The sequence below is a fragment of the Salmo salar genome, chromosome 01 (assembly GCF_965601325.2).
Source record: "Salmo salar chromosome 01, fSalSal1, whole genome shotgun sequence".
In the NCBI taxonomy this organism is placed as follows: Eukaryota; Metazoa; Chordata; class Actinopteri; order Salmoniformes; family Salmonidae; genus Salmo; species Salmo salar.
The window spans coordinates 23,362,681-23,386,180 of record NC_138291.1 but is presented as its reverse complement, the minus strand read 5'-3'; the positions used below and the strand labels follow the sequence as shown (position 1 = coordinate 23,386,180).

At 41.2% G+C, this 23,500-nt stretch overlaps 1 protein-coding gene across 1 annotated transcript in view; it reads left to right on the top strand.

Annotated features, from left to right (window-relative positions):
* The window catches only part of LOC106577674 (centrosomal protein kizuna), a 36,903-nt gene that overhangs the window by 7,977 nt on the left and 5,426 nt on the right, over positions 1–23,500 (top strand). Inside the window, exons 2-7 of the mRNA XM_014156144.3 lie at positions 282–333; positions 1,738–2,333; positions 2,554–2,856; positions 13,749–13,899; positions 22,496–22,664; positions 23,180–23,242. Of these exons, the coding sequence (XP_014011619.1) occupies positions 2,843–2,856; positions 13,749–13,899; positions 22,496–22,664; positions 23,180–23,242 (397 nt within the window). The 5' untranslated portion in view covers positions 282–333; positions 1,738–2,333; positions 2,554–2,842. The remainder of the gene's footprint in view (positions 1–281; positions 334–1,737; positions 2,334–2,553; positions 2,857–13,748; positions 13,900–22,495; positions 22,665–23,179; positions 23,243–23,500) is intronic.

Below are 23,500 nucleotides of genomic sequence, written 5' to 3'. Positions count from 1 at the left end.
GATCTCACCAGCTCTTATTTCCATGTCTGCCTGTGTTTGCAGAGCATGTTTAATCAGTTTTATCGCACTGAAGAAATATCCTATGTATACAATTACCAAGATAATATGAAATGATGTGCATTATGTGAATTTTTCTGATAGGGACCATATCCTATGATTTTGGATATTGTTGAACTTTGCATTGAGCAACGGTGCAATAGTTAGGATAATTGCTCACTTTGGGAAGGACATTTTCTAAATGTATATTGATGTATTGACCGTGTTTTTCCTGTTTTTCACAGGTTTGATGCTTGAATAGAATTTCCAGATTCATGGCAGCGAGGCAGATAAAAGGTATTGACGAAGTAACATAGTAATTAAATCATATCTGGAAATGATAAAATAGTACATTCGAAAATAAATCTGTAGAGCAGTATACATTTAACTGTGTATATGCAAGGTGTCTAATCGTGGCTTGTTCCTTGGTACAAGCCATGTAGTTCAAGGCTATAGCTGCTTCTTCTTTCACTTAATGCAGTAAAGTTCTTTCAGAAGAAATGTCTAAGACATCTCATAATAACTTGGAGCATGCTGTCTAGAGCAGTCACTTGTGACTGTGTGCAAAACCCCCCTCAGCTTGGCGATATTGTAATGAGCAAAATGGTACCGTCACTCCATTATGCATACAAGCCATTGCTGGCAGTGTGCATGTCCCTCAGGCTACAGCATTCATTAAGGGAAGCTTACCGGGCTGAAAGCTGGAGACATGTGATAACGGGATATGATTTTCATATTTAATACATTCCTTGGAAGAGCACGCGCGTGCCGCAGATTGATAGAAGAATCAATTGCTACTTTAGTGAAACACTTTCTACTTTGCCCTGCAGCTACCGATGGAATCACTCAGCCAAGAAATGAACTTTTCTTCTTTTTTACCTGCTTTGTGGATCTGCTGGGCAGAGCTGCATGGTTTACAGTGAATGTTATTAAGCAGCTAACTGTTTGGTATTTAAGACTCTTATCAGAAAAGAAACAGAAGCCATGCTTTTTGTTATGTTTGGAGGAAGATTTTTTTTTAGCTTTCTTTTCCCCCCTCAGTGCCATAGCAGACAGGAATCGCAACTTGCGCAGAGGATTGCTTATAAGATTAAAGTTAAAACATGGATTCTGTAACATTCTTCTCAAAAAGGGATTTGAAAATAAATATGACCTTGATCCAAATAAACAATGTTTTAAAAGAACAAGTGATACTTTTAAAACACTCAGAGTTGTTTTTTGGGGGGGGGTTTTGGAAAAAGCCCTTATAACTGGATTTGCAAGTGTCGCATTTAAGGAGAATAAACTGAATAATACAAGCAGAAAATTGTAAGAGCAGTATTATACCAACACAAACTGTTTCTGCTCCTTGTGAATGGAGGGTATCCTTGACCATTTGATGCTATTTTGCCAATCTTGTCTACTTGTTAATGGTACTTCTGATTATATCCCAATTTAATTATAATACCATAGCCATTGGAATTTGCATAGCTGAAATTGGAAGGGGGGCTGTGACTAGAAACATTTTGCTCTTCAGGATTTTATTTGAGCATAATGATATCAAGTAGCAGTCAATTTTCACTTTAATTCGAGTTACACAATACACTTTCATTCCTAACAAATGATCTTCAAAAATGCGTTGCTATTTATTAGCATTTTGTTATTTGACATTGAGTAACCATGAATCTACCTGTATGCACCTGGTTATTTCCTGTTTTTCAGGGAGATGTATTACATGGCCATCCTCGGGGTGATTCCCCCTTCCCACATGCCAGGGGTTTATACCAACCATCTGTAATCTTCATGGGTCGACAGACTTCCAGAGAGTCCACGGCTGAAGATGCCACCATAAGTGTACACTTACTAGAAGCCGAGCATCATTCGCCCCAATCATCGCTCACGTGCCTCGGAACACCGGCAAAGTGGCCTTTTGAAGGACTCCAAAGTTTCCAGAGAGGTTGTTGCCGACAGCGGAGCGCGTTTATCAGATGACATTTCAGGCTCAAACGATTCCCCCGACGGCTGTAATTTGAGTGACAAACATGAAAGGGTGGCGGCAGTGGTTCCATCCAGCATAACAGTGTGCCTTTTGGAGGTGATTAACAACCTCCTACACCTCGAGTGACCTTGACGAGGCCTGAGAAGAATAGCCTATCATCCCAGCAATATCAGCCATATGTCTGACAGGAATTCACCTGCAGAATACACTCGGTAGAGGGTCTGCCCACCAGGATAGCATAAAAAAAATAAGGTGGAGAGAGTCCTGCAAAGATCACCGACTCAAACTGACTTGGGAAAATAATCTCAAGATGTGCCAGGTTAGTCATCTTATTCCTGAAAGAAATTACATACTAGAAGATATCCAGACTCTGTATGTTCTCCATTGCTTCACTGTACTGTCTAGTACTTTATTTATTAGCAATTTGATTGAAATGTGTGTTATTTTTAAGAAATTGCTAAAATAATTTGTATTATATTATACTAATAATGCTCTATATACACAGTGATTTAAATAGCCTGTTGTGTATGTGTTTTCAGAGAGGAGTGAACACCTCAGTATATCCAGTTCCAGTCGAGCTGTCAGTGACCAGGAGTGGGAGTGACCTGTCAATCTCCCTGACGGAGTTTGACCTGGCTGAGGTACCAAAGGTACCGCAGAATGTGGTCTATGTAGACGGCCATAGCAGGCGGACAGACAGCCCACCAGAGGAGTGCTACACGCAGGGACAGGGATCTCCACAGCATCAGCATACACAGTCAAGAATCACTTGACACTCCAGAACCGAGGAACAGATCTGAACCAAGTAGAGAATCCACGTCTTAAGAAATGCCATCGGAGAGGTATGTATGAGTTACGTACGCTACATTACGTTACAAGTTTTGCCTTAAACTGGAAATAACGTGAGCTGTCAATTAATTTGATGAAATTCAATCGAGGCGACCTCTTATATCAGCCATCATAACAAACACTGTTCTTTTCATTGTTGATACAATTTGCTACATTTTCCTCCCAGTCTAACTATCTGTTTAATTTGGGCAGTTTATTGTTGAGTGAATTAATCAGAGGGGCAAGCTAAAGCAGCAAAGCTACCGCTCTCCTTTAGAATGTTCCAGAGTGGCCAAACTGAAATGGGCTGCGTAAGTAGGCTGTACTGGGGATTATGCTCAAGACTGTTGACTTGTGCCACATCTGCAGCTGACAGAGAGGATGATGGGAGTCACGCTCCACGCGACCCACCGCACTCAGTGCAGCTCAACAGCACAGGCTTTAGCCTCAGCGCAATTTATAGGGAGGGTTTAGGACCCGTGACAAACATTATTGCCATAATCCAAGATAATGCTGTAACCAAGCAATTTTCTGCTTGAGAGACCTCAGGAAGTCCGAGTGGAGGAGGATATTTGTGGCTTCATAGAGTGTTCTGGAGGGTGGGTATGTGGACTGGCACTCACACTAAGAAATCCAGCACTTGGTGTCCTCTGATTTTTAAGGATCGCTTGGGATGGATTTCACTGTGAAGGGAGTGTGCATTTCCGTCCATCAATCCAGACCTTTACTGTCCTCTGAAAAAGTCTGATTGTAGTCTATAGACCTAGCTGTAATAAACAGCTTTCCTCTATATGTGTTATGATAGTTCTCAGTATACTGTATGTGTTGGTAGACTAGTAACTGTTGGGGGGTGAAACTCAAATGTATATGTACAGTATTATAAACAACTGTAGCTTGTAAGTGATTTGGATTTTGCAATGCATTGTGTAGATTCCTCAATGCATAGGCCTTATATTATCTTGTATCTTACAAATGTTTTCCAAGGCCACAAAAATACAGGCATTTTTCATCGTCCCAACTATTTTAACATTTATTTTTTATTTTTGTGGCAGATCAATTCATTATTTGGATGGAACATAAATCAAACTAACAAATTATTCTACCCAGAAACTGAACAATTCATGTTTGTGTTTTGTTATTGTGTACTCTATTGAACTGTTCCACTGTGCCCCTTCGAGAATCTGTAGGGAGGTTGCTTGTGGTGGTGGTGATGGGAAGGGGAGAATCTGAGCTCTCCATTGTTAACATGGTGCCCTGTGTATGAGGGGAAAAACAAGGCTTTGATGTAAAGCTCAGAGCAGCCTGTCTCCAGCGCCACGCCACCTCACTCAACGTCAAGGTTAGAGTTTATATCGCTCTTCCCATTCAGCTCCCAGGCAGGAAAACAAGCCTTGGCAATTCATTCCATTATTCCATTTTATTTCCTCCTGGTGTGACCTGGGTAAGGGAGTAGAGAACAGAAATACACTTGGTTTTCTTCAATACTCCTAATAACGGCTGGAGTCTAGGCTTTCAAACAGGGATGTCGTGTTGTACTCATCAAATCAAAGTTTGTCACGTGCACAGGATATTGATGTATAGGGTAGAGTGAAATGCTTACTTGCAAGCTCTCCTCAATGTATTACAATGGAGCAGTATAATTATCTCAGGATTAAAAAATAAGTAATACAAATTAGTTGAAAAAAAATAGTGACTATGGAAATATGTACACAATAAGAATACAGTGCATTCGGAAAGTATTCAGACCTCTTGACTTTTACCACTTTTGTTACGTTACAGCTTATTAAAAAAAAACATTTAATTGTTTTTTCCCCTCATCAATCTACACACAATACCCCACAATACCCCCCCCCCCCCCCCCCCCCCCCGGATATATCACATTTACATAAGTATTCAGGCCCTTTACTCAGTACTTTGTTGAAGCACCTTTGGCATTGATTACAGCCTCGAGTCTTCTTGGGTATGACGCTACAAGCTTGGCACATCTGTATTTGGGGAGTTTCTCCCATTCTTCTCTGTAGATCCTCTCAAGCTCTGTCAGGTTGGATGGGGAGTGTCACTGCACAGCTATTTTCAGGTCTCTCCAGAGATGTTCGATTGGGTTCAAGTCTGGGCTCTGGCTGGGCCACTCAAGGACATTCAGAGACTTGTCCCAAAGCCACTCCTGCATTGTCTTGGCTGTGTGCTTAGCGTCATTGTCCTGTTGGAAGGTGAACCTTTGCCCCAGTCTGAGGTCCTGAGCGCTCTGGAGCAGGTTTTCATCAATGATCTCTCTGTACTTGGCTCAGTTCATCTTTGCCTCGATCTTGACTAGTCTCCCAGTCCCTGCCACTGAAAAACTTCCCCACAGCATGATGCTTCCATCACCATGCTTCACTGTAGGTATCCTCCAGACGTGACGCTTGCCATTCAGGCCGAAGAGTTCAATCTTGGTTTCATCAGACCAGAGAATCTTGTTTCTCATGGTCTGAGAGTCTTTAGGTGCCTTTTGACAAACTTCTAGTGGGCTGTCCTGTGCCTTTTACTGGAGTGGCTTCCGTCTGGCCACTCTACCATAAAGGCCTGATTGGTGGAGTGCTGCAGAGATGGTTGTCCTTCTGGAAGGTTCTTCCATTTCCACAGAGGAACTCTAGAGCTCTGTCAGAGTGACCATCAGGTTCTTGGTCACCTCCCTGACCAAGGCCCTTCTCCCCAAATTGCTCAGTTTGGCCGGGCGGCCAGAACTAGGAAGAGTCTTGGTGGTTCCAAACTTCTTCAATTTAAGACTGATGGAGGCCACTGTGTTCTTGGGGACTTTCAATACTGCAGAAATGTTTTGGTACACTTCTCCAGATCTGTGCCTCGACACAATCCTGTCTCGGAGCTCTCCGGACAATTCCTTTGACCTCATGGCTTGGTTTTTGCTCTGACATGCACTGCCAACTGTGGGACCTTATATAGACAGGTGTGTGCCTTTCCAAATCATGTCCAATCAATTGAATTTACCACCATTGGACTGCAATAAAGTTATAGAAACATCTCAAGAATGATCAGTGAAAACAGGATGCACCTGATCTCATTTTTAAGTCTCATAGCAAAGGGTCTGAATACTAATGCAAAAAAAGGTATTTCTGTTTATAAATACATTTGCAAACTTTTCTTTAAACCTGTTTTCGCTTAATCGTTATGGGGTATTGTGTGTAGTTTGCTGAAGATTTCTATTTATTTAATACATTTTTAGAAGAAGGCTGTAACCTAACAAAATGTGGAAAAAGTCAACATATACAGTGCCTTCAGAAAGTATTCACACCCCTTATTCCACATTTTGTTGTGTTACAGCCTGATGGATTAAATTTATATTTTTGCTCATCCATCTACACACAACACCCCGTAGTGACAAAGTGAAAACATGTTTTTAGAATTTTTGGCAAATGTATAGAAAATTAAATCCATAAATATTTAATTTACATAAGTATTCATCCCCCTGAGTCAATACTTTGTAGAAGCACCTGTGGCAGCGACTATACCGTTTTCAAAATTCTTCAAGCTCTGTCAAATTGGTTGTTGATCATGGCTAGACAACTATTTTCAGGTCTTGCTATAGATTTTCAAGTAGATTTACAGTACCAGTCAAAGTTTGGGCACAGCTATTATTGTAAAATAATAGTGAATACATCAAAATAATTAAATAACACATATGGAATCATGTAGTAAGCAAAAAAGAGTTAAAACAAATCAAAATATATTTTATATTTGAGATTCTTCAAAGTAGCTACCCTTTGCCTTGATGATAGCTTTGCACACTCTTGGCATTGTCTCAACCAGCTTCATAAGGTAGTCACCTAGGAATACATTTCAGTAAACAGGTGTGCCTTGTTAAAAGTGAATTTGTGGAATTTATTTCCTTAATGCTTTTGAGCCAATCAGTTATGTTGTGACAAGGTAGCCCTATTTGGTAAAAGACCAAGTCCATATTATGGCAAGAACAGCTCAAAAACACAAAGATAAACGACAGCCCATCATTACTTTAAGACATGAAGGTCAGTCAATCCAGGAACATTTCAATAACTTTTAATGTTTCTCCAAATGCAGTCTCAAAAACCATTAATCACTATGATGAAACTGGCTCTCATGAGGACCGCCACAGGAAAGGAAGAAGGCCTGGCCTCCACATCAGATGACCTGGCCTCCACAATCACCCGATCTTAACCCAATTGAGAGGGTTTGGGATGAGTTGGACCACAGAGTGAAGGGAAAGCAGCCAACAAGTGCTCAGCATATGTGGGAACTCCTTCAAGACTGTTGGAAAAGCATTTCAGGTGAAGCTGGTTGATAGAATGCCAAGATTGTGCAAAGCTGTCATCAAGGCAAAAGGTGTCTACTTTGAAGAATATAAAATATATTTAGATTTGTATAACACTTTTTTGAGTAGGTGTGTCCAAACTTTTGACTGGCACTGTATATTAACCTTTATTTAAGCAGGGAGTCCCCATTGTGAAAAGAGACCCTGGGCTCAAAGTATCCCAGCTTATGCAATTTCAAATACAAAACCAGTAAAATACAGCACAACACAAATATTCTGTAATCCATGGCTTCTGGTTGGGGTATGTACATACATTCACTGTGGGGACGATGTCCTCGATGCACTTATTGATAAAGTGGTGTACTCCTCAATGTCATCGGAAGAATCCCGGAACATGTTCCAGTCTGTGATAGCAAAACAGTCCTGTAGTTTAGCATCTGACCACTTTTTTTATAGACCGAGTCACTGGTGCTTCCTGCTTTAATTTTAGCTTGTAAGCAGGAATCAGGAGGATAGAGTTGTGGTCGGATTATCCAAATGGAGGGCGAGGGAGAGCTTTGTACGCGTCTCTGTGTGTGGAGTACAGGTGAGCTAGATTTTTTTCCCTCTGGTTGCACATTTAACATGTTGATGGAAATTTGGTAGAACTGATTTAAGTTTCCATGCATTAAAGTCTCCGGCCACCAGGAGCGCCGCCTCTGGGTGAGTGGTTTCCTGTTTGCTTATTTCCTTATACAGCTGACTGAGTGCGGTCTTAGTGCCAGCATCTGTCTGTGGTGGTGTTATTAAATCTTGTTATCAATGTTCATAAACTCCAATTAATCTACTCAGTCTGCAACCCAGAATTTGTAAAGTTCTGGTTAAAATAAAACAGAATTCCCAGTTTACAATAGTCAAAATGTTTATTCACGAGGGCACTCTCCAGTTCATATACAAAGACCTCTATTTTGTACCAGGCTCCTTCTTTACGCACACACATACACACAAACTTTTAGGAGAATTATCTTCTTCTCCAGAGTTCTCAACAATGTATATCACTACCCAGCCGACAGTTCCATTCCTCCGAGATTAGGGAAACCTTGAGGGCTACTCCCTCTCATATCATCTACTCTCAGAGTTCTAGCTAGGTCAGGTCAAACATAGGTTAATGGTTCTCGGTGTTTTCTTAAACACACACACACATTCCTCTCTTATCCTAGTCCAACCTAGCTAGAACTTTATGTTTAACAATTGAATTACTCATTATACATGCTACATAAACTATATCACTAATAGTTAGATTTCAGGGTAGAATTATTTAATCATTTATCTTTAAACATATCATTATTTTATCAGGTGGTAAGATAAACAGCCACAAAAAGTATAGCTGAAAACTCTCTAGGCAAGTAGTGTGGCCTACTTCAGTCGAGAAAAATCTAGAGACTTCCTTAAATTTAGTGCACCAGCTGTTGTTCACAAATATGCACAGACCGCCCCCCCCCCTCGTCTTACCGGAGTGTGCTGTTCTATCTTGCCGGTGCAGTGTATATCCCACTAGCTGAATATCCATGTCGTCATTCAGCCACGATTCCGTGAAACATAGGATATTACAGTTTTTCATGTCCCGTTGGTAGGATATTCGTGATCGTATCTCGTCTAATTTATTGTACAATGATTGCACGTTGGCGAGTAGTATTGACGGTAACGGCAGCTTTCCCACTCGCCTTCTCCGGGTCTTGACCAGGCATCCGGCTCTTTGTCCTCTGTACCTGCGTCGCTTCCTCTTGCAAATAACGGGGATGTCGGCCCTGTGGGGTGTTCGGAGAATGTCTTGTGCGTCCTCCTTGTTGTAGAAACAATCTTTGTCTAATCCGAGGTGAGTGATCGCTGTCCTGATATCCAGAAGCTCTTTTTTTGCCATACGATATGGTGGCAGAAACATTATGTACAAAATAAGTTACAAATAAAGCGAAAAAAAACACATAATAGCACAATTGGTTGGGCGCCCGTAATTCTGGCGCCATTTTGGAGCTCCCCAGGGGTACGTGCTCAGTCCCCTCCTGTACTCCTTGTTCACCCACGACTGCATGGCCAGGCACGACTCCAACACCATCATTAAGTTTGCAGACGACACAACAATGGTAGGCCTGATCACCGACAACGACGAGACAGCCTATAGGGAGGAGGTCAAAGACCTGGCCGGGTGGTGCCAGAATAACAACCTATCCCTCAACGTAACCAAGACTAAGGAGATGATTGTGGACGACAGGAAAAGGAGGACCGAGCACTCCCCCATTCTCATTGATGGGGCTGTAGTGGAGCAGTTTGAGAGCTTCAAGTTCCTTGGTGTCCACATCAACAACAAACTAGAATGGTCCAAACACACCAAGACAGTTGTGAAGAGGGCACGACAAAGCCCATTCCCCCTCAGGAAACTAAAAAGATTTGGCATGGGTCCTGAGATCCTCAAAAGGTTCTACAGCTGCAACATCGAGAGCATCCTGACTGGTTGCATCACTGCCTGGTACGGCAATTGCTCAGCCTCTGACCGCAAGGCACTACAGAGGGTAGTGCGTACGGCCCAGTACATCACTGGGGCTAAGCTGCCTGCCATCCAGGACCTCTACACCAGTCGGTGTCAGAGGAAGGCCCTAAAAATTGTCCGACCCCAGCCACCCCAGTCATAGACTGTTCTCTCTACTACCGCATGGCAAGCGGTACCGGAGTGCCAAGTCTTGGACAAAAAGGCTTCTCAACAGTTTTTACCCCCAAGCTATAAGACTCCTGAACAGGTAATCAAATGGCTACCCGGACTATTTGCATTGTGTGCCCCCCCCAACCCCTCTTTTTACGCTGCTGCTACTCTCTGTTTATCATATATGCATAGTCACTTTAACTATACATTCATGTACATAATACCTCAATTGGGCCGACCAACCAGTGCTCCCGCACATTGGCTAACCGGGCTATCTGCATTGTGTCCCGCCACCCACCACCCGCCAACCCCTCTTTTATGCTACTGCTCTCTGTTCATCATATATGCATAGTCACATTAACCATATCTACATGTACATATGTAACCGATGTGAAATGGCTAGTTAGTTAGCGGTGGTGCGCGCTAATAGCATTTCAATCAGTGACGTCACTCGCTCTGAGACTTGAAGTAGGGTTTCCCCTTGCATTGCAAGGGCCGCGGCTTTTGTGGCGCGATGGGTAACGATGCTTCGTGGGGTGTCAGTTGTTGATGTGTGCAAGGGTCCCTGGTTCGGGCCCAGGTTGGGGCGAAGAGAGGGACGGAACCTACACTGTTACACATACTATCTCAATCAGCCTGACTAACTGGTGTCTGTATGTAGCCTCGCTACTTTTATAGCCTCGCTACTGTATATAGCCTGTCTTTTTACTGGTGTTTTATTTCTTTACTTACCCATTGTTCACCTAATACCTTTTTTGCACTATTGGTTAGAGCCTGTAAGTAAGCATTTCATTGTAAGGTCTACACCTGTTGTATTCGGCGCACGTGACAAATAAACTTTGATTTGAACAATTACATTCCTCAGTAAGAACGTCCCCAATCAATATTTTAAATTCACCTAGCGACACAGTATATACTGTTCTTGTGGTGTCAGGTCACAGTTATTGTGTGTTCTTACAGTTAATAGTTATATTTATTGTAGTGTTATTTGCTCCACCAGGTCAAAACCATTGATACAACTAGTAGTATTTTCCAGCATTTTCAATTTTCATTGTGTGTGAAAAGAAGTACCCTGAAAGACACCAATCACTCATGTGAGACCATTACATGTTGGATATCATGGTGAAATATCCACTGTATGCAGTGTCAGTGTAATATTGCTCCCAAGAGTCTGACCCTTTCATCCGTACTAACAATGCACTCCTGATGTTGTCGAGACTCAGAGACACACACAGCCACACCAAACGTGTGGTTTGAGACCTCGCGATGAAGCTCTCACAACAATACGGAGAGGTTTGGTGCACACAACAAATTCTCTTTTCTTTTGTAAAAAGGTCCCTTTTTTGAAGAGCACTGACAAATAACGTGGAGAGAAAGATAACTATGAGGGGGGGGCAGAGCTTTTGCCCAAGCTACTTCAGTTGCATTGAAGAGGACTTAGTGCAGATGGATGGTGCACTACAGAATGTCATGGATATAATTCAAGCTGCCAGCTTAATCAGGATGTTACCAGGAAACAACCTGCAAAAAGGAAGGAGCAATTGTTTGCTGACCCCTAACCCCAGAGCCCATTATAGATTGTCATAAATTATTTTTGCCCCTTTTGTGTTGGGTGGCTCAGGATTTCTGCTGGGGTTTCTGGGGAATTCAATGGGGGACACCCAGAGCTTAATGCTCAGGAAAGAAATGGATTCCCAAAATCCACATGCATTAGGCACCTTTTCTCATACCCTCACATGGACAGCTTAAAGTGTAAATCTCCCACCAAAAGAAATCATATTTGGGTAATTTCTTGTTGGGACTCGGAGGTTGGGCTATGTTAGCTTTCGAATTTGGTTGAAACTGGTGTTTTTTATAAGTCAATGTGTTTTTTCCAGGCCCTAAAGTAGATTTTGAGGCAGCCACCTTGTGTTATATTGAAATGGTATGACTTTTATGTAAGTTATGAAGCAGTTTTTCTCTGTTTATAAACCCCTCTGTTTATTAGTTAACATTTTTATGTTTCCAGTGCTGAGGCACTTTATTTTCCTGCCTGGTGCATAAATTGACATTGAATTGAATGGTTGAGCCCATCTCTGACATTGGTTAACATGTCAATCAATTCAAATGCTACCATAGTACCTTAATCTCTTACACACACATTAGGACATTCCTGTAACACCTACACCTCAAGTACAAGCATACCTTGAGTACCAAGTTGAAATCAAATGAACTGGAAAAATCTGAAATCCATCAGCCATTTTGTCTCTGTGTGTTCATTTGACCTGTATGTTATTTTAGGCTGTCCAGCCAGGTGTTCTTCCATCTACTGGAGAGCATCGAAGAACTATTCCACAGAAGAGAAAGAAATGTGTACTGGGTCTCATTAGTTGGTGATAGCAAATGTAAAAAAGTGGTCAGGTAAGCTTTCCTTCATTAGAAATTATATTGGTCTTAAGTTTGGCTGCAATTCTTTTCATTATCAACCAGTGTTTGTGGAGCTGGAGGAAAATGTATTATCCTGCCGCCAAGGGCTCTCACTTCTAAATGAAGTGTCATTAATTTAAGTGTCATTGCAGCACATCTTGGGTTCTAAGGGTTTTTGAAAGACACTGGATTGTCATAATAACCGCACTTTGCAGCTTAATCATGGTTGTTCTGGCTTTTGGGAGTCAGGTAAATTCAACGGCTATGTGGCATTTGAAACTAAAGTGACATCTTGTCTTGTGATGTTCCATTTGTGTACACGATAAAGATCTAAAAACATGTATCAATAAGTGTTTGCCATCGAAAGCAGGAAAGGAAATAACATCTTGCCCAATGATGTCCTTTTTGCCAGATTGATCAGAACTACTGTCACCTAGTTGTCAGGTTTCTTTGCGTCCTTGTTATTTTTTTCTAGAGAAAATTAGGATTGATATTAATTTGTATAATTACTTAATCATTATTCAATATGGCAAATATGTGCAATAAGATCACATGTAGAAAAAAGTTTCAATTGGTCTTGCTGTTTCAGGGTCCCTCAGTGTTATATTTTCTAAATCTTGCAACTAGCCTGAGTGAGTTAAGATGGGGATATTTTGAACTCTGTTCCTGTAATAAATGTGAGCTATAATTGAGTCATTCAGACCAGAGATATCAGTGCTCTACAAGTGACCAAGTTCAATAGACCAATCTTACCATCGAAATGAAAAGTGAACTGATTCAAAGAGGAATTCCATGTTTCAGACAAAGACCAGATTAGTTCCTGTGCGTTTTTCTTGACAGTTAGAGTGGAGTTTAGATGTCGGGGGTGAGAACACATTAGAACAGGTTGAGATTGGATCGAATGGCCGTGAACTGGCCTCCATCCTCCACAAATGTGAAGGTAATTTGTGTAACCTCCAGCAGTAGCCTAACTCTGTGTGTGTGTGTGGTGGTGGTGTGTGTGTGTGTGTGTGTGTGTGTGTGTGTGTGGAGAGAGAATGTGATGAGCAAATTAAACTATCTGTGACTTTGGTTTCTTTTGATAATCAGGAGCTCCACATTGAACCATAGCTCCAAGCTCTGATATGCTCTGCTAAATAAAGTATCCTGATATGTTTTATACCCTACTGTGGTCGCTTGACTTTTTCTCAGTATGTAGCCAACTTATGTGTCGTTAGGTTAACTTCCATTCACAAATATCAGTTAAGTTCCAATTCTTTTCAATATATCAAGATGTCAAACTATACCACTTTTTATTTGTGTACCATGTGTTTTTCTTTCCATCTACAAGGTTTTTCACCATACATGCATGAATGAGCAAAAAACATGAAGAACATGATGTGTGAAGTGTTTACAGTATATAGATAAGACAGTATAAGTACATTATCTCACTGTAAGGAAAGATGTTTATGTTGTATCTTACTATGGTACATATCCATTCAGACAACAGGCCTGTGTTCCTCATGATGCTGTGTGTGTCTCCACCCCTGTCCTCCACGCTGCAGCTCCTGTCTCCCACCTGACGCTGCTCCTCTGTGGGATCCCTGGTTCAAGCACACCCTTCTGCTGAAGGACCACCGTGTCCTCACCACCGAGCGCCTCGTCCAGCTGTTCACTCCACTGCTACTGCCGCACAATGCCTCCTATAGCACCAAGGTATGCATCTCACAATACACTAGTACAGTTGCTTTTACATACAGTACAGACTCCAGGGGTTTGAATCGCAGGTTTTTTCCACTTCTGGCTTGTTACTGAAGCAGTCATCATGCGCTGCAAGCACATAGGGCTCTAAAGTGCTACCAATTTGGTTGCATATGCTCTAAAAATATTGTTTTGCGACCTGGAATTTTAATTTGGGAGCACCAGTGCCCTAAAGACAAAAGCGAGCGTATATTTGTTAGCATCATGGTTGTACGGAAGAGTGTTAGGGCCAAGTGATGAAAAAAAAGGGATATGTGGTGGTACCAGTTTAGGTTTTTTGCACGTATAGTACTTTGAAAACTTGAAATACAAGGATAAAGTCGAAACTTTGAGAATAAAGTCTAAATTAAATTGCAATATTTAGACAGTGGCAATATTTTGAGAATAAAGTCAATTTAACTTAACAAATTTAAATCCAAATGGTAAATTAAACATTTCATTTTGAAGACTTTACATTTTATTTAGAGAATGAAGTAAAAATATTGAGAATAAAGTAAACATTTTGAGAATTAAGTCGCAGTTATATTTCCAGATTAAGGTAGGGTATCTGGTTAACTTCTTATGGCTTGGGGGCGCTATTTTCACATCCGGATGAAAATTGTTCCCAGAGTAAACTACCTGCTACTCAGGCCCAGAAGCTAAGATATGCATATTATTAGTAGATTTGAATAGAAAACACTCAAGTTTCTAAAACTGTTTGAATGATGTCTGTGAGTATAACAGAACTCATAAGGCAGGCAAAAACCTGAGAAAAAATCCAACCAGGAAGTGGGAAATCTGAGGTTTGTAGTTTTTCAAGTGATTGCCAATCCAATATACAGTGTCTGTAGGGTCATATTGCACTTCCTAAGGCTTCCACTAGATGCCAACAGTCTTAAGAACATTGTTTCAGGCTTCTACTGTGAAGGGGGAGAGAATAAGAGCTGTTTGAACCAGGTGTCTGGCAGAATGCCATGAGCTAATTCTATACATCATTTGACATCTTTCTACGAACTGTAATGAAAGTTTGACTTTTCGTCTGAGCTTATTGTGCATTTGGAATAGTGAACTGAACGCGCAAACAAAAAAGGAGGTATTTGGACATAAATATGGACTTTATCGAAACAAAACTAATATTTATTGTGGAACTGGGATTCCTGGGAGTGCATTCCGATGAAGATCAAAGGTAAGTGAATATTTATAATGCTATTTCTGACTTGGTGGCTGAGCGCTGTACTCAGATTATCGCATGGTGTGCTTTTGCCGTAAAGCTTTTTTGAAATCTGACACAGCGGTTGCATTAACCTCTTACATCTAGACGTTCCGCTAGCGGAACACCTGCTCCAATATCCAATGATGGGCGTGGCGCGAAATACAAACTCCTCTAAAATCCGAAAACTTCCATTTTTCAAACATATGACTATTTTACAGCATTTTAAAGAAAAGACTCTCGTTAATCTAACCACACTGTCCGATTTCAAAAAGGCTTTACAGCGAAAGCAAACCATTAGATTGTCAGCAGAGTACCCAGCCAGAAATAATCAGACACCCATTTTTCAAGCTAGCATATAATGTCACAAAAAACAAAACCACAGCTAAATGCAGCACTAACCTTTGATGATCTTCATCAGATGACAACCCTAGGACATTATGTTATACAATGCATGCATGTTTTGTTCAATCAAGTTCATATTTATATCAAAAAACAGCTTTTTTACATTAGCATGTGATGTTCAGAACTAGCATACCCCCCGTAAACCTCCGGTGAATTTACTAAATTACTCACGATAAACGTTCACAAAAAACACAACAATTATTTTAAGAATTATAGATACAGAACTCCTCTATGCACTCGATATGTCCGATTTTAAAATAGCTTTTCGGTGAAAGCACATTGTGCAATATTCTCAGTAGATAGCCCAGCCATCACAGCTAGCCATTTAGACACCGACCAAGTTTAGCCCTGACCAAACTCCGATTTACTATTACAAAAGTTTGATTACCTTTGTTGTCTTCGTCAGAATGCACTCCCAGGACTGCTACTTCAATAACAAATGTTGGTTTGGTCCAAAATAATCCATCGTTATATCCAAATAGCGGCGTTTTGTTTGTGCGTTCAAGACACTATCCGAAGTGTAAATAAGGGTCACGAGCATGGCGCAATTCTTGACAAAAGATTTCTAAATATTCCATTACCGTACTTCGAAGCATGTCAACCGCTGTTTAAAATCAATTTTTATGCCATTTTTCTCGTAAAAAAGCGATAATATTCCGACCGGGAATCTATGTTTAGGTAAACAGACGAAAGAAAACAAAGCATTCTGTCGACGCGGGCACGAGCCTGAGTCTCACAGTACTGTAACCAGCCACTACCCAAACACGCTACTTTTTTTCAACCAGAGCCTGCAAAGCCACGATTCAGCTTTTTGCCGCCTTCTGAGAGCCCATGGGAGCCGTAGGAAGTGTCACGTAACAGCAGAGATCCTCTGTAATGGATAGAGATAATCAAGAAGGGCAAGAAATTGTCAGACAGGCCACTTCCTGCATGGAATCTTCTCAGGTTTTGGCCTGCCAAATTAGTTCTGTTATATTCACAGACACCATTCAAACAGTTTTAGAAACTTTGGAGTGTTTTCTATCCAAAGCTAATAATTATATGCATATTCTAGTTTCTGGGCAGGAGTAATAATCAGATTAAATCGGGTACGTTTTTTATCCGGCTGTGAAAATACTGCCCCCTAGCCATAACAGGTTAAGGAGAAGTGTATCTTTAATTCGTGATTGCCTACGGAGCTGTGAAGGGAACGGCACCTCCATACCTTCAGGCTCTGATCAGGCCCTACACCCAAACAAGGGCACTGCGTTCATCCACCACTGGCTGCTGGCCCCCCTACCTCTGAGGAAGCACAGTTCCCGCTCAGCCCAGTCAAAACTGTTCGCTGCTCTGGCACCCCAATGGTGGAACAAGCTCCCTCACGACGCCAGGACAGCGGAGTCAATCACCACCTTCCGGAGACACCTGAAACACCACCTCTTTAAGGAATACCTAGGATAGGATAAAGTAATCCTTCTAACCCCCCCCCCCCCCCTCCCCCTTAAAAGATTTAGATGCACTATTGTAAAGTGGTTGTTCCACTGGATATCATAAGGTGAATGCACCATTTTGTAAGTCGCTCTGGATAAGAGCGTCTGCTAAATGACTTAAATGTAAATGTAATTCTATGTAAAACACTTGTATCTTTCATCAACGTTTATGATGAGTATTTCTGTAAATTGATGTGGCTCCCTGCAAAATCACTGGATGTTTTGGAGGCAAAACATTACTGAACATAACGCGCCAATGTAAACTGAGATTTTTGGATATAAATATTAACTTTATCGAACAAAACATACATGTATTGTGTAACATGAAGTCCTATGAGTGCCATCTGATGAAGATCATCAAAGGTTAGTGATTAATGTTAGCACTATTTTTGCTTTTTGTGACTGGAAAATGGCTGTATGTTTTTTTTAATTTTTTTTACCTAACATAATCGTATGGTGTGCTTTCGCTGTAAAGCCTTTTTGAAATCGGACACTGTGGTTGGATTGTCAAGATGTTTATCTTTAAAATGGTGTATAATACTTGTATGTTTGAGGAATTTTAATTATGAGATTTCTGTTGTTTGAATTTGGCGCCCTGCACTTTCACTGACTGTTGTCAAATCAATCCCGTTAACGGGATTTGAGCCCTAAGAAGTTTTAATTGCATGGCTCCCTGGCTCCATGTTGCTGTGCACTGTAGAAATGCCTTAGATGACCTGGTAAAACCTATGGCTTTAGTAACACGGTTTCCACCGACATAACATTACGGCTAAAGCATCTATGCAGCAATTTATTGCAATACCATATAGTTTATTATTACACGATTTACATTTTACATTTATATTTTAGCAGACGCTCTTATCCAGAGCGACTTACAGTAGTGAATGCATACATTTCATACATTTCATTTCATGCATTTTTTTGTTGTTGTACTGGCCCCCCGTGGGAATCGAACCCACAACCCTGGCGTTGCACACATAATTTTGTCATATGTGTCCATATGCCATATCGCCTTGGGACCTTTGGTCGTGTACTACCGTCGGCGTCGTGCGTGCCTAAGCTTCACACCTTGAGGATCGATTGACTTGATTGTAGATCTATTGTATAGTGTCTTGTGTTACTACAAAACCTTCCTTCTGAAAATATCCAATCTGTGGCGCAACCTCTTCAAGGTCCTAATACCAATAATATGGTTACTTTGTAGTAAAAGACCAAGGATTTCCTTGTTACTGAAGCCAATTCTAAAGTATAGTTTCACCAGGCCATCTAACTCAGGCATTTCAACTGTGGCGCGCACAGCAACAGGGAGCGAGGGAAGCATACACTTAACAAAATCCCCTACTTCAGTCTTGACATTTAACTGCGACTTCATTCTCAAAATGTTGACTTTATTATCTAAATATTGCCACTTTATTCACAAAATATTGTAACTTTATTCTCAAAGTATTTCGTTTTTAAAAGTACTATCTGTGCAACAATGAAAAAATCTAAGTACCACCACCCATCACCCTTTATGTATTTCTTCTCTTCACTTGGCCGTTATACTCTTCTGTGTGGTTGTACCATTACTACAGTGAAAACGGCTTGTTTCTAGCCCAAACAGTTCAAAAGACATGACTCATATTACCTGTGCAACATTTTTTTCTTCCAACGGCGGATTGGTGGTCCTTATTTTACATTCAGAAACCATGTCGCGGCCCATTCTAAAATTATTTGCGGGTCATTTGTTTACACTTTGTACAGTCATGTTACCTCTTTTAGCTAGCTAGCTAACAACCTGATAACTTTACTAGTAGGCTATATCCAAACATTTGGGGGCACAGAAAGAAAGGAAAAGGGATAGCTTCTTCAGGAGATCATTGATCATAGTAATGAATGAATGACTGATCTCATGCATGTCATCAGTCACAAACATAGATGTTCAGTGGAATGCATCTACATAGGAAAATATAATTTTTTACACAATGTAGAAACCTAATATTCAATAACACCTATTTGTATGAACATTTTAGCTTTTTATAATAGACAAATGAATTTACAGGGTTACATATTTGTTTCTATGGCACAACATGTGTTTCAGAAGTAGCTAAAACATACAGTATTGGCCCAACATATACTACCGTTCAAAAGTTTCGGGTCACTTAGAAATGTCCTTGTTTTTGAAGGAAAAGTATGTTTTTTGTCTGTTAAAATAACATCAAATTAATCAGAAATACATTGTAGACATTGTTAATGTTGTAAATTTACTATTGTAGCTGGAAACGGCAGATTTTAATGGATATCTACATAGTCGTACAGAGGCCCATTATCAGCAACCATCACTCCTGTGTTCCAATGGCACGTTGTGTTTTAAAAGGCTAATTGATCATTAGAAAACCCTTTTGCAATTATGTTAGCACAGCTGCAAACTGTTGTTCTGATTAAAGAAGCAATAAAACTGGCCTTCTTTAGACTAGTTGAGTATCTGGAGCATCAGCATTTGTGAGTTCGATTACAAGCTCAAAATGGCCAGAAACAAATAACTTTCTTCTGAAACTCGTCAGTCTATTCTTGTTCAGAGAAATTAAGGCTATTCCATGCGAGAAATTGCCAAGAAACTGAAGATCTCGTAAAACGCTGTGTACTACTCCCTTCACAGAACAGCGCAAACTGACTCTAACCAGAATAGAAAGAGGAGTGGGAGGCCCTGGTGCACAACTAAGCATGAGGACAAGTACATTAGAGTGTCTAGTTTGAGAAACAGACGCCTCACAAGTCCTCAACTGGCAGCTTCATTAAATCATACTCGCAAAACACCAGTCTCAACGTCAACAGTGGAGAGGCGAATCCGGGATGCTGGCCTTCTAGGCAGAGTTACAAAGGAAAAGCCATATCTCAGACTGGCCAATAAAAATGAAGATGGGCAAAAAAACACAGACACTGGACAGAGGAACTCTGCCTAGAAGGCCAGCATCCCGGAGTCGCCTCTTCACTGTTGACATTGAGACTGGTGTTTTGCGGGTACTATTTAACAAAGTTATTTGTTTTTAGCCATTTTGAGCCTGTAATCAAACCCACAAATGCTGATGCTCCAGATACTCAACTAGTCTAAAGAAGGACAGTTTTATTGCTTCTTTAATCAAAACAACAGTTTTCAGCTGTGCTAACATAATTGCAAACGGGTTTTCTAATGATCAATTAGCCTTAGCCTTTTAAAATGATAAACTTGTATTAGTTAACACAACGTGCCATTGGAACACAGGAGTGATGGTTGCTGATAATGGGCCTCTGTCGCCTATGTAGATATTCCTATGTAGATACATTTCTAAGTGACCCCACACTTTTGAACAGTAGTGTGTGTGTGTGATATAGAGGCCATATCTCAATCGATAAAAGTAAAGAATACTGGTACTCCTACATTTTGTAAGTTAGGACACCATTGCTACCAATGAAAAGGTTAATTTAGAGCCCTGCAAGCACATGTCATGCATTACAAGGATATCTTAAAACATTTTTACCGATACATAGTGTTAAACCTCAGACAACACGATATCAGGGGCTTTCTTATGTTAATTGTCTTTCAAAGATAGCAGCCATTGTATGGACAATCGGTGTTAAGAAGGCGATAGCACTTTGGGCCTCTTTGTCTCTGTGGGTGTGAAACATAGTGATTCCCATTCATCAGATTACTACACAGGGTGACCTTGACCGAAGGGAAACTCTGACCCATGCACTAATCGCAAATAACAGGCTCTGCCCAGACTCCTTTCATCCTGTGGCTTATTCTCCTGAAAACACAGGCCTTTAATTTGTTATTAGCTGAAGTATTGCTGTGGCCTAGGCCCGTGTGAATGAGGCAGGCATTAGACCGTCTTCACAACCGAGGCGGGAGTCTTTGAAAGTCCCTACTCATTGACCTTGCAACAGAGTATGCCTAATTAAACGGCCGATGAAATTACAGTGACAATTCACCAGGCCCACAGAGGCTGAAATATCGAGATAAGAGCATCTCATCTTCCTTCCTGAATCGTCTCTGTTACTTTCTTTGTTTGTGTGCTTAGGGTTTTCATTGGTACTGAGACACATGTAACTGTATCACAAACCAAATCAATGTGTATGTCTATATAGATTAATCTCTTAACATTTGATGAAGGAGTGGGAAATATTTGTTCTTCACAACAAAGGATAAGTTTATTTCTTGTAATATAATCAGTTTTGAAAAATAACAATCTTATTTGTATTCAATTTCCTGACGCAAGACAGACAGGCAGAGAGAGGCTGTAGAGGCTCTTGAAAATATGAACTGACAAAGAGAAGGGAGGTGCCGCCATCCTGATCATCATGTCCAAGTGCACCAGGAAGAGCTTGAGTGTGTCTCTCTCTCTCTCTCAGGGCTTTATTGGCATGGGAAACATGTTTACATTGCCAAAGCAAGTGAAATATATAATAAACAAAAGTGAAATAAAAAATGAACAGTAAACATTACACTTACAAAAGTTCCAAAATAATAAAGACATTTCAAATGTCATGTTATGTGTGTATGTATATGCACAGTGTTGTAATGATGTGCAAATAGTCGCTCGCTCGCTCTCTCTCTCTCACAAACACACACAGCAGCTTATTCTCCTTCACTCTCATACACGAGAGCAAACTGAATTTCTATTCACGTCTTGCCACACAGCCTTCACCACTCTGTAACAAACGGGAGCATGCAGATCGCATGCACCCTCAAAGAGGCCCTTTGAGTATTCAAGGGCCAACAGTTGCATTCATTGATATTTAAAATGCAGTGGTTTGGGTTTGTGAGAGCTCTCTCTGCTCCGTGGTACATTTGACTATATTTAAAAAGAGAAATATCAGGAATAGGGATCAGGACATTTTTGATTGTCAGTGTTGAAGTGGAGATCAGATTGGAGTTGGTGTTTGTTCCCCTCTCAGGATATGAAAGCCTGTACACACTGTCAGTCTCCCAATGACCTGCCTATAACAACTAATATTGTACATGTACTTAAAGTTTGTCTCTGTCTAAATCCTCCTGATCATCCCCTTCATATTAGTGCTCGTTAAAAGTTGTGAACAGCCGTCTGAGCTGAGAGGCAGCCTTTGAAGACAAGAGAGGGCCTATCTCTCAGATGATGATGATGATGGCTGGGTTGATACGGTGAAAGGAATCTGTATGTCATCACACAGTATCCTCGTCTCCCAGGAGATAAGTGGAGAGGAAGGAAGAGAGCAGTTTGTCTCTATCCTCTCTGCCAAGTGGAGATATCTTAACGTATTTCACATTAATGTGAGGATGATTGCATTCTTTAGGCGCTTGTCTAATCTCATGGGAGAGGGAGAAAGAGGGAGGGAGAGAGATGTGCAGTGCTCTGTCAGGATGTGTGCTGTGCTCTGTACTACAGCCAGGCCTGGTAGATTACTTGTTTAATTGGTAGTAGTTCAATTTGACTCTCCCTTCACAATGTGGAAGCAATTAGAATGTGGTTTTAATTTGCCATGGTTGCAGGCCAAAGTGCTGCAGAGGACACTTTTGTCCCGTTCCAGTGAGGAGTGTCCCTCGGTGGAGGTGGCGAGTGAGTCGTCATCTTGTGGCCTTCCCTCATTCCCCTACGACAGTGATGTGGAGGTCCAACCAGTCAGACCTGCTCAGGAGCACCGCGCCGCAGGAATGCAAGGTCATTATTGCTCTCTCACCATGTCTGGCTGGCCACTTGGTACAGTAGCCAATGTGCTAGTCCAAGTAGTGATGCATCACTCTCCAGGTTATGATAGTGAACTGTGTAACCAGTCAAGACTAAAACTAATGAGGGAAGTTGGGAGTATGACCCTGTCCAATGATGCCTGTGTTTTTAGACTAGAACTATTTCAATCAGAAGCATTTAGCAGATATTGCAAGTTTAGTTTTCACAACATCACAAACAGAAAAAAGTCAGTAATTTCCCAGCGAGACGGAGAGAGGGTCGGGATGTGAGCAATGGTAGAATGGTGCCATTTCTGTTAAGTATGAGCAATCGGTATACTGAAATGAAACTTCCCTCATATGACAAAGAATCGCAACACTTTTAACGTAGGCCTCTTTCTGAATCCCTGGCAGCCTGTCTTCATAGGGCCCTCTATTCAGACAAAGGGAAACCCAGAGTCCCAGCCTCCCCCTGTCTCTGAGCTCTGTGTGGGGCTCCCTTTCTTACAGGACTACAAAGTGGTGAAGAGGACAGCCAGGACGAGAGCCCCGTGGAAAGTATTCCTATTGGAGGTAAAAAGGCAGTGCCGAGCCCTACATTCAGAGTTCTTGTGTGGCGTTTGTTTTCCTCTCACAGCCGCTGATAATGGGCTCTTTTAAATGGATGGCTGTGGCAGGATGATCAAGGTCAATCTGGGGTCAAAGTCCCACCTGAAGAGCTGTGCAATTCCTCTAATTATCTTGGAGAAACAGTGCATGTTTTCAGCCGGCCAGAGCAGAGGCGTGGCCAAATTGATAATTCACACCCATATAATGCAGCGGTTTAATTGT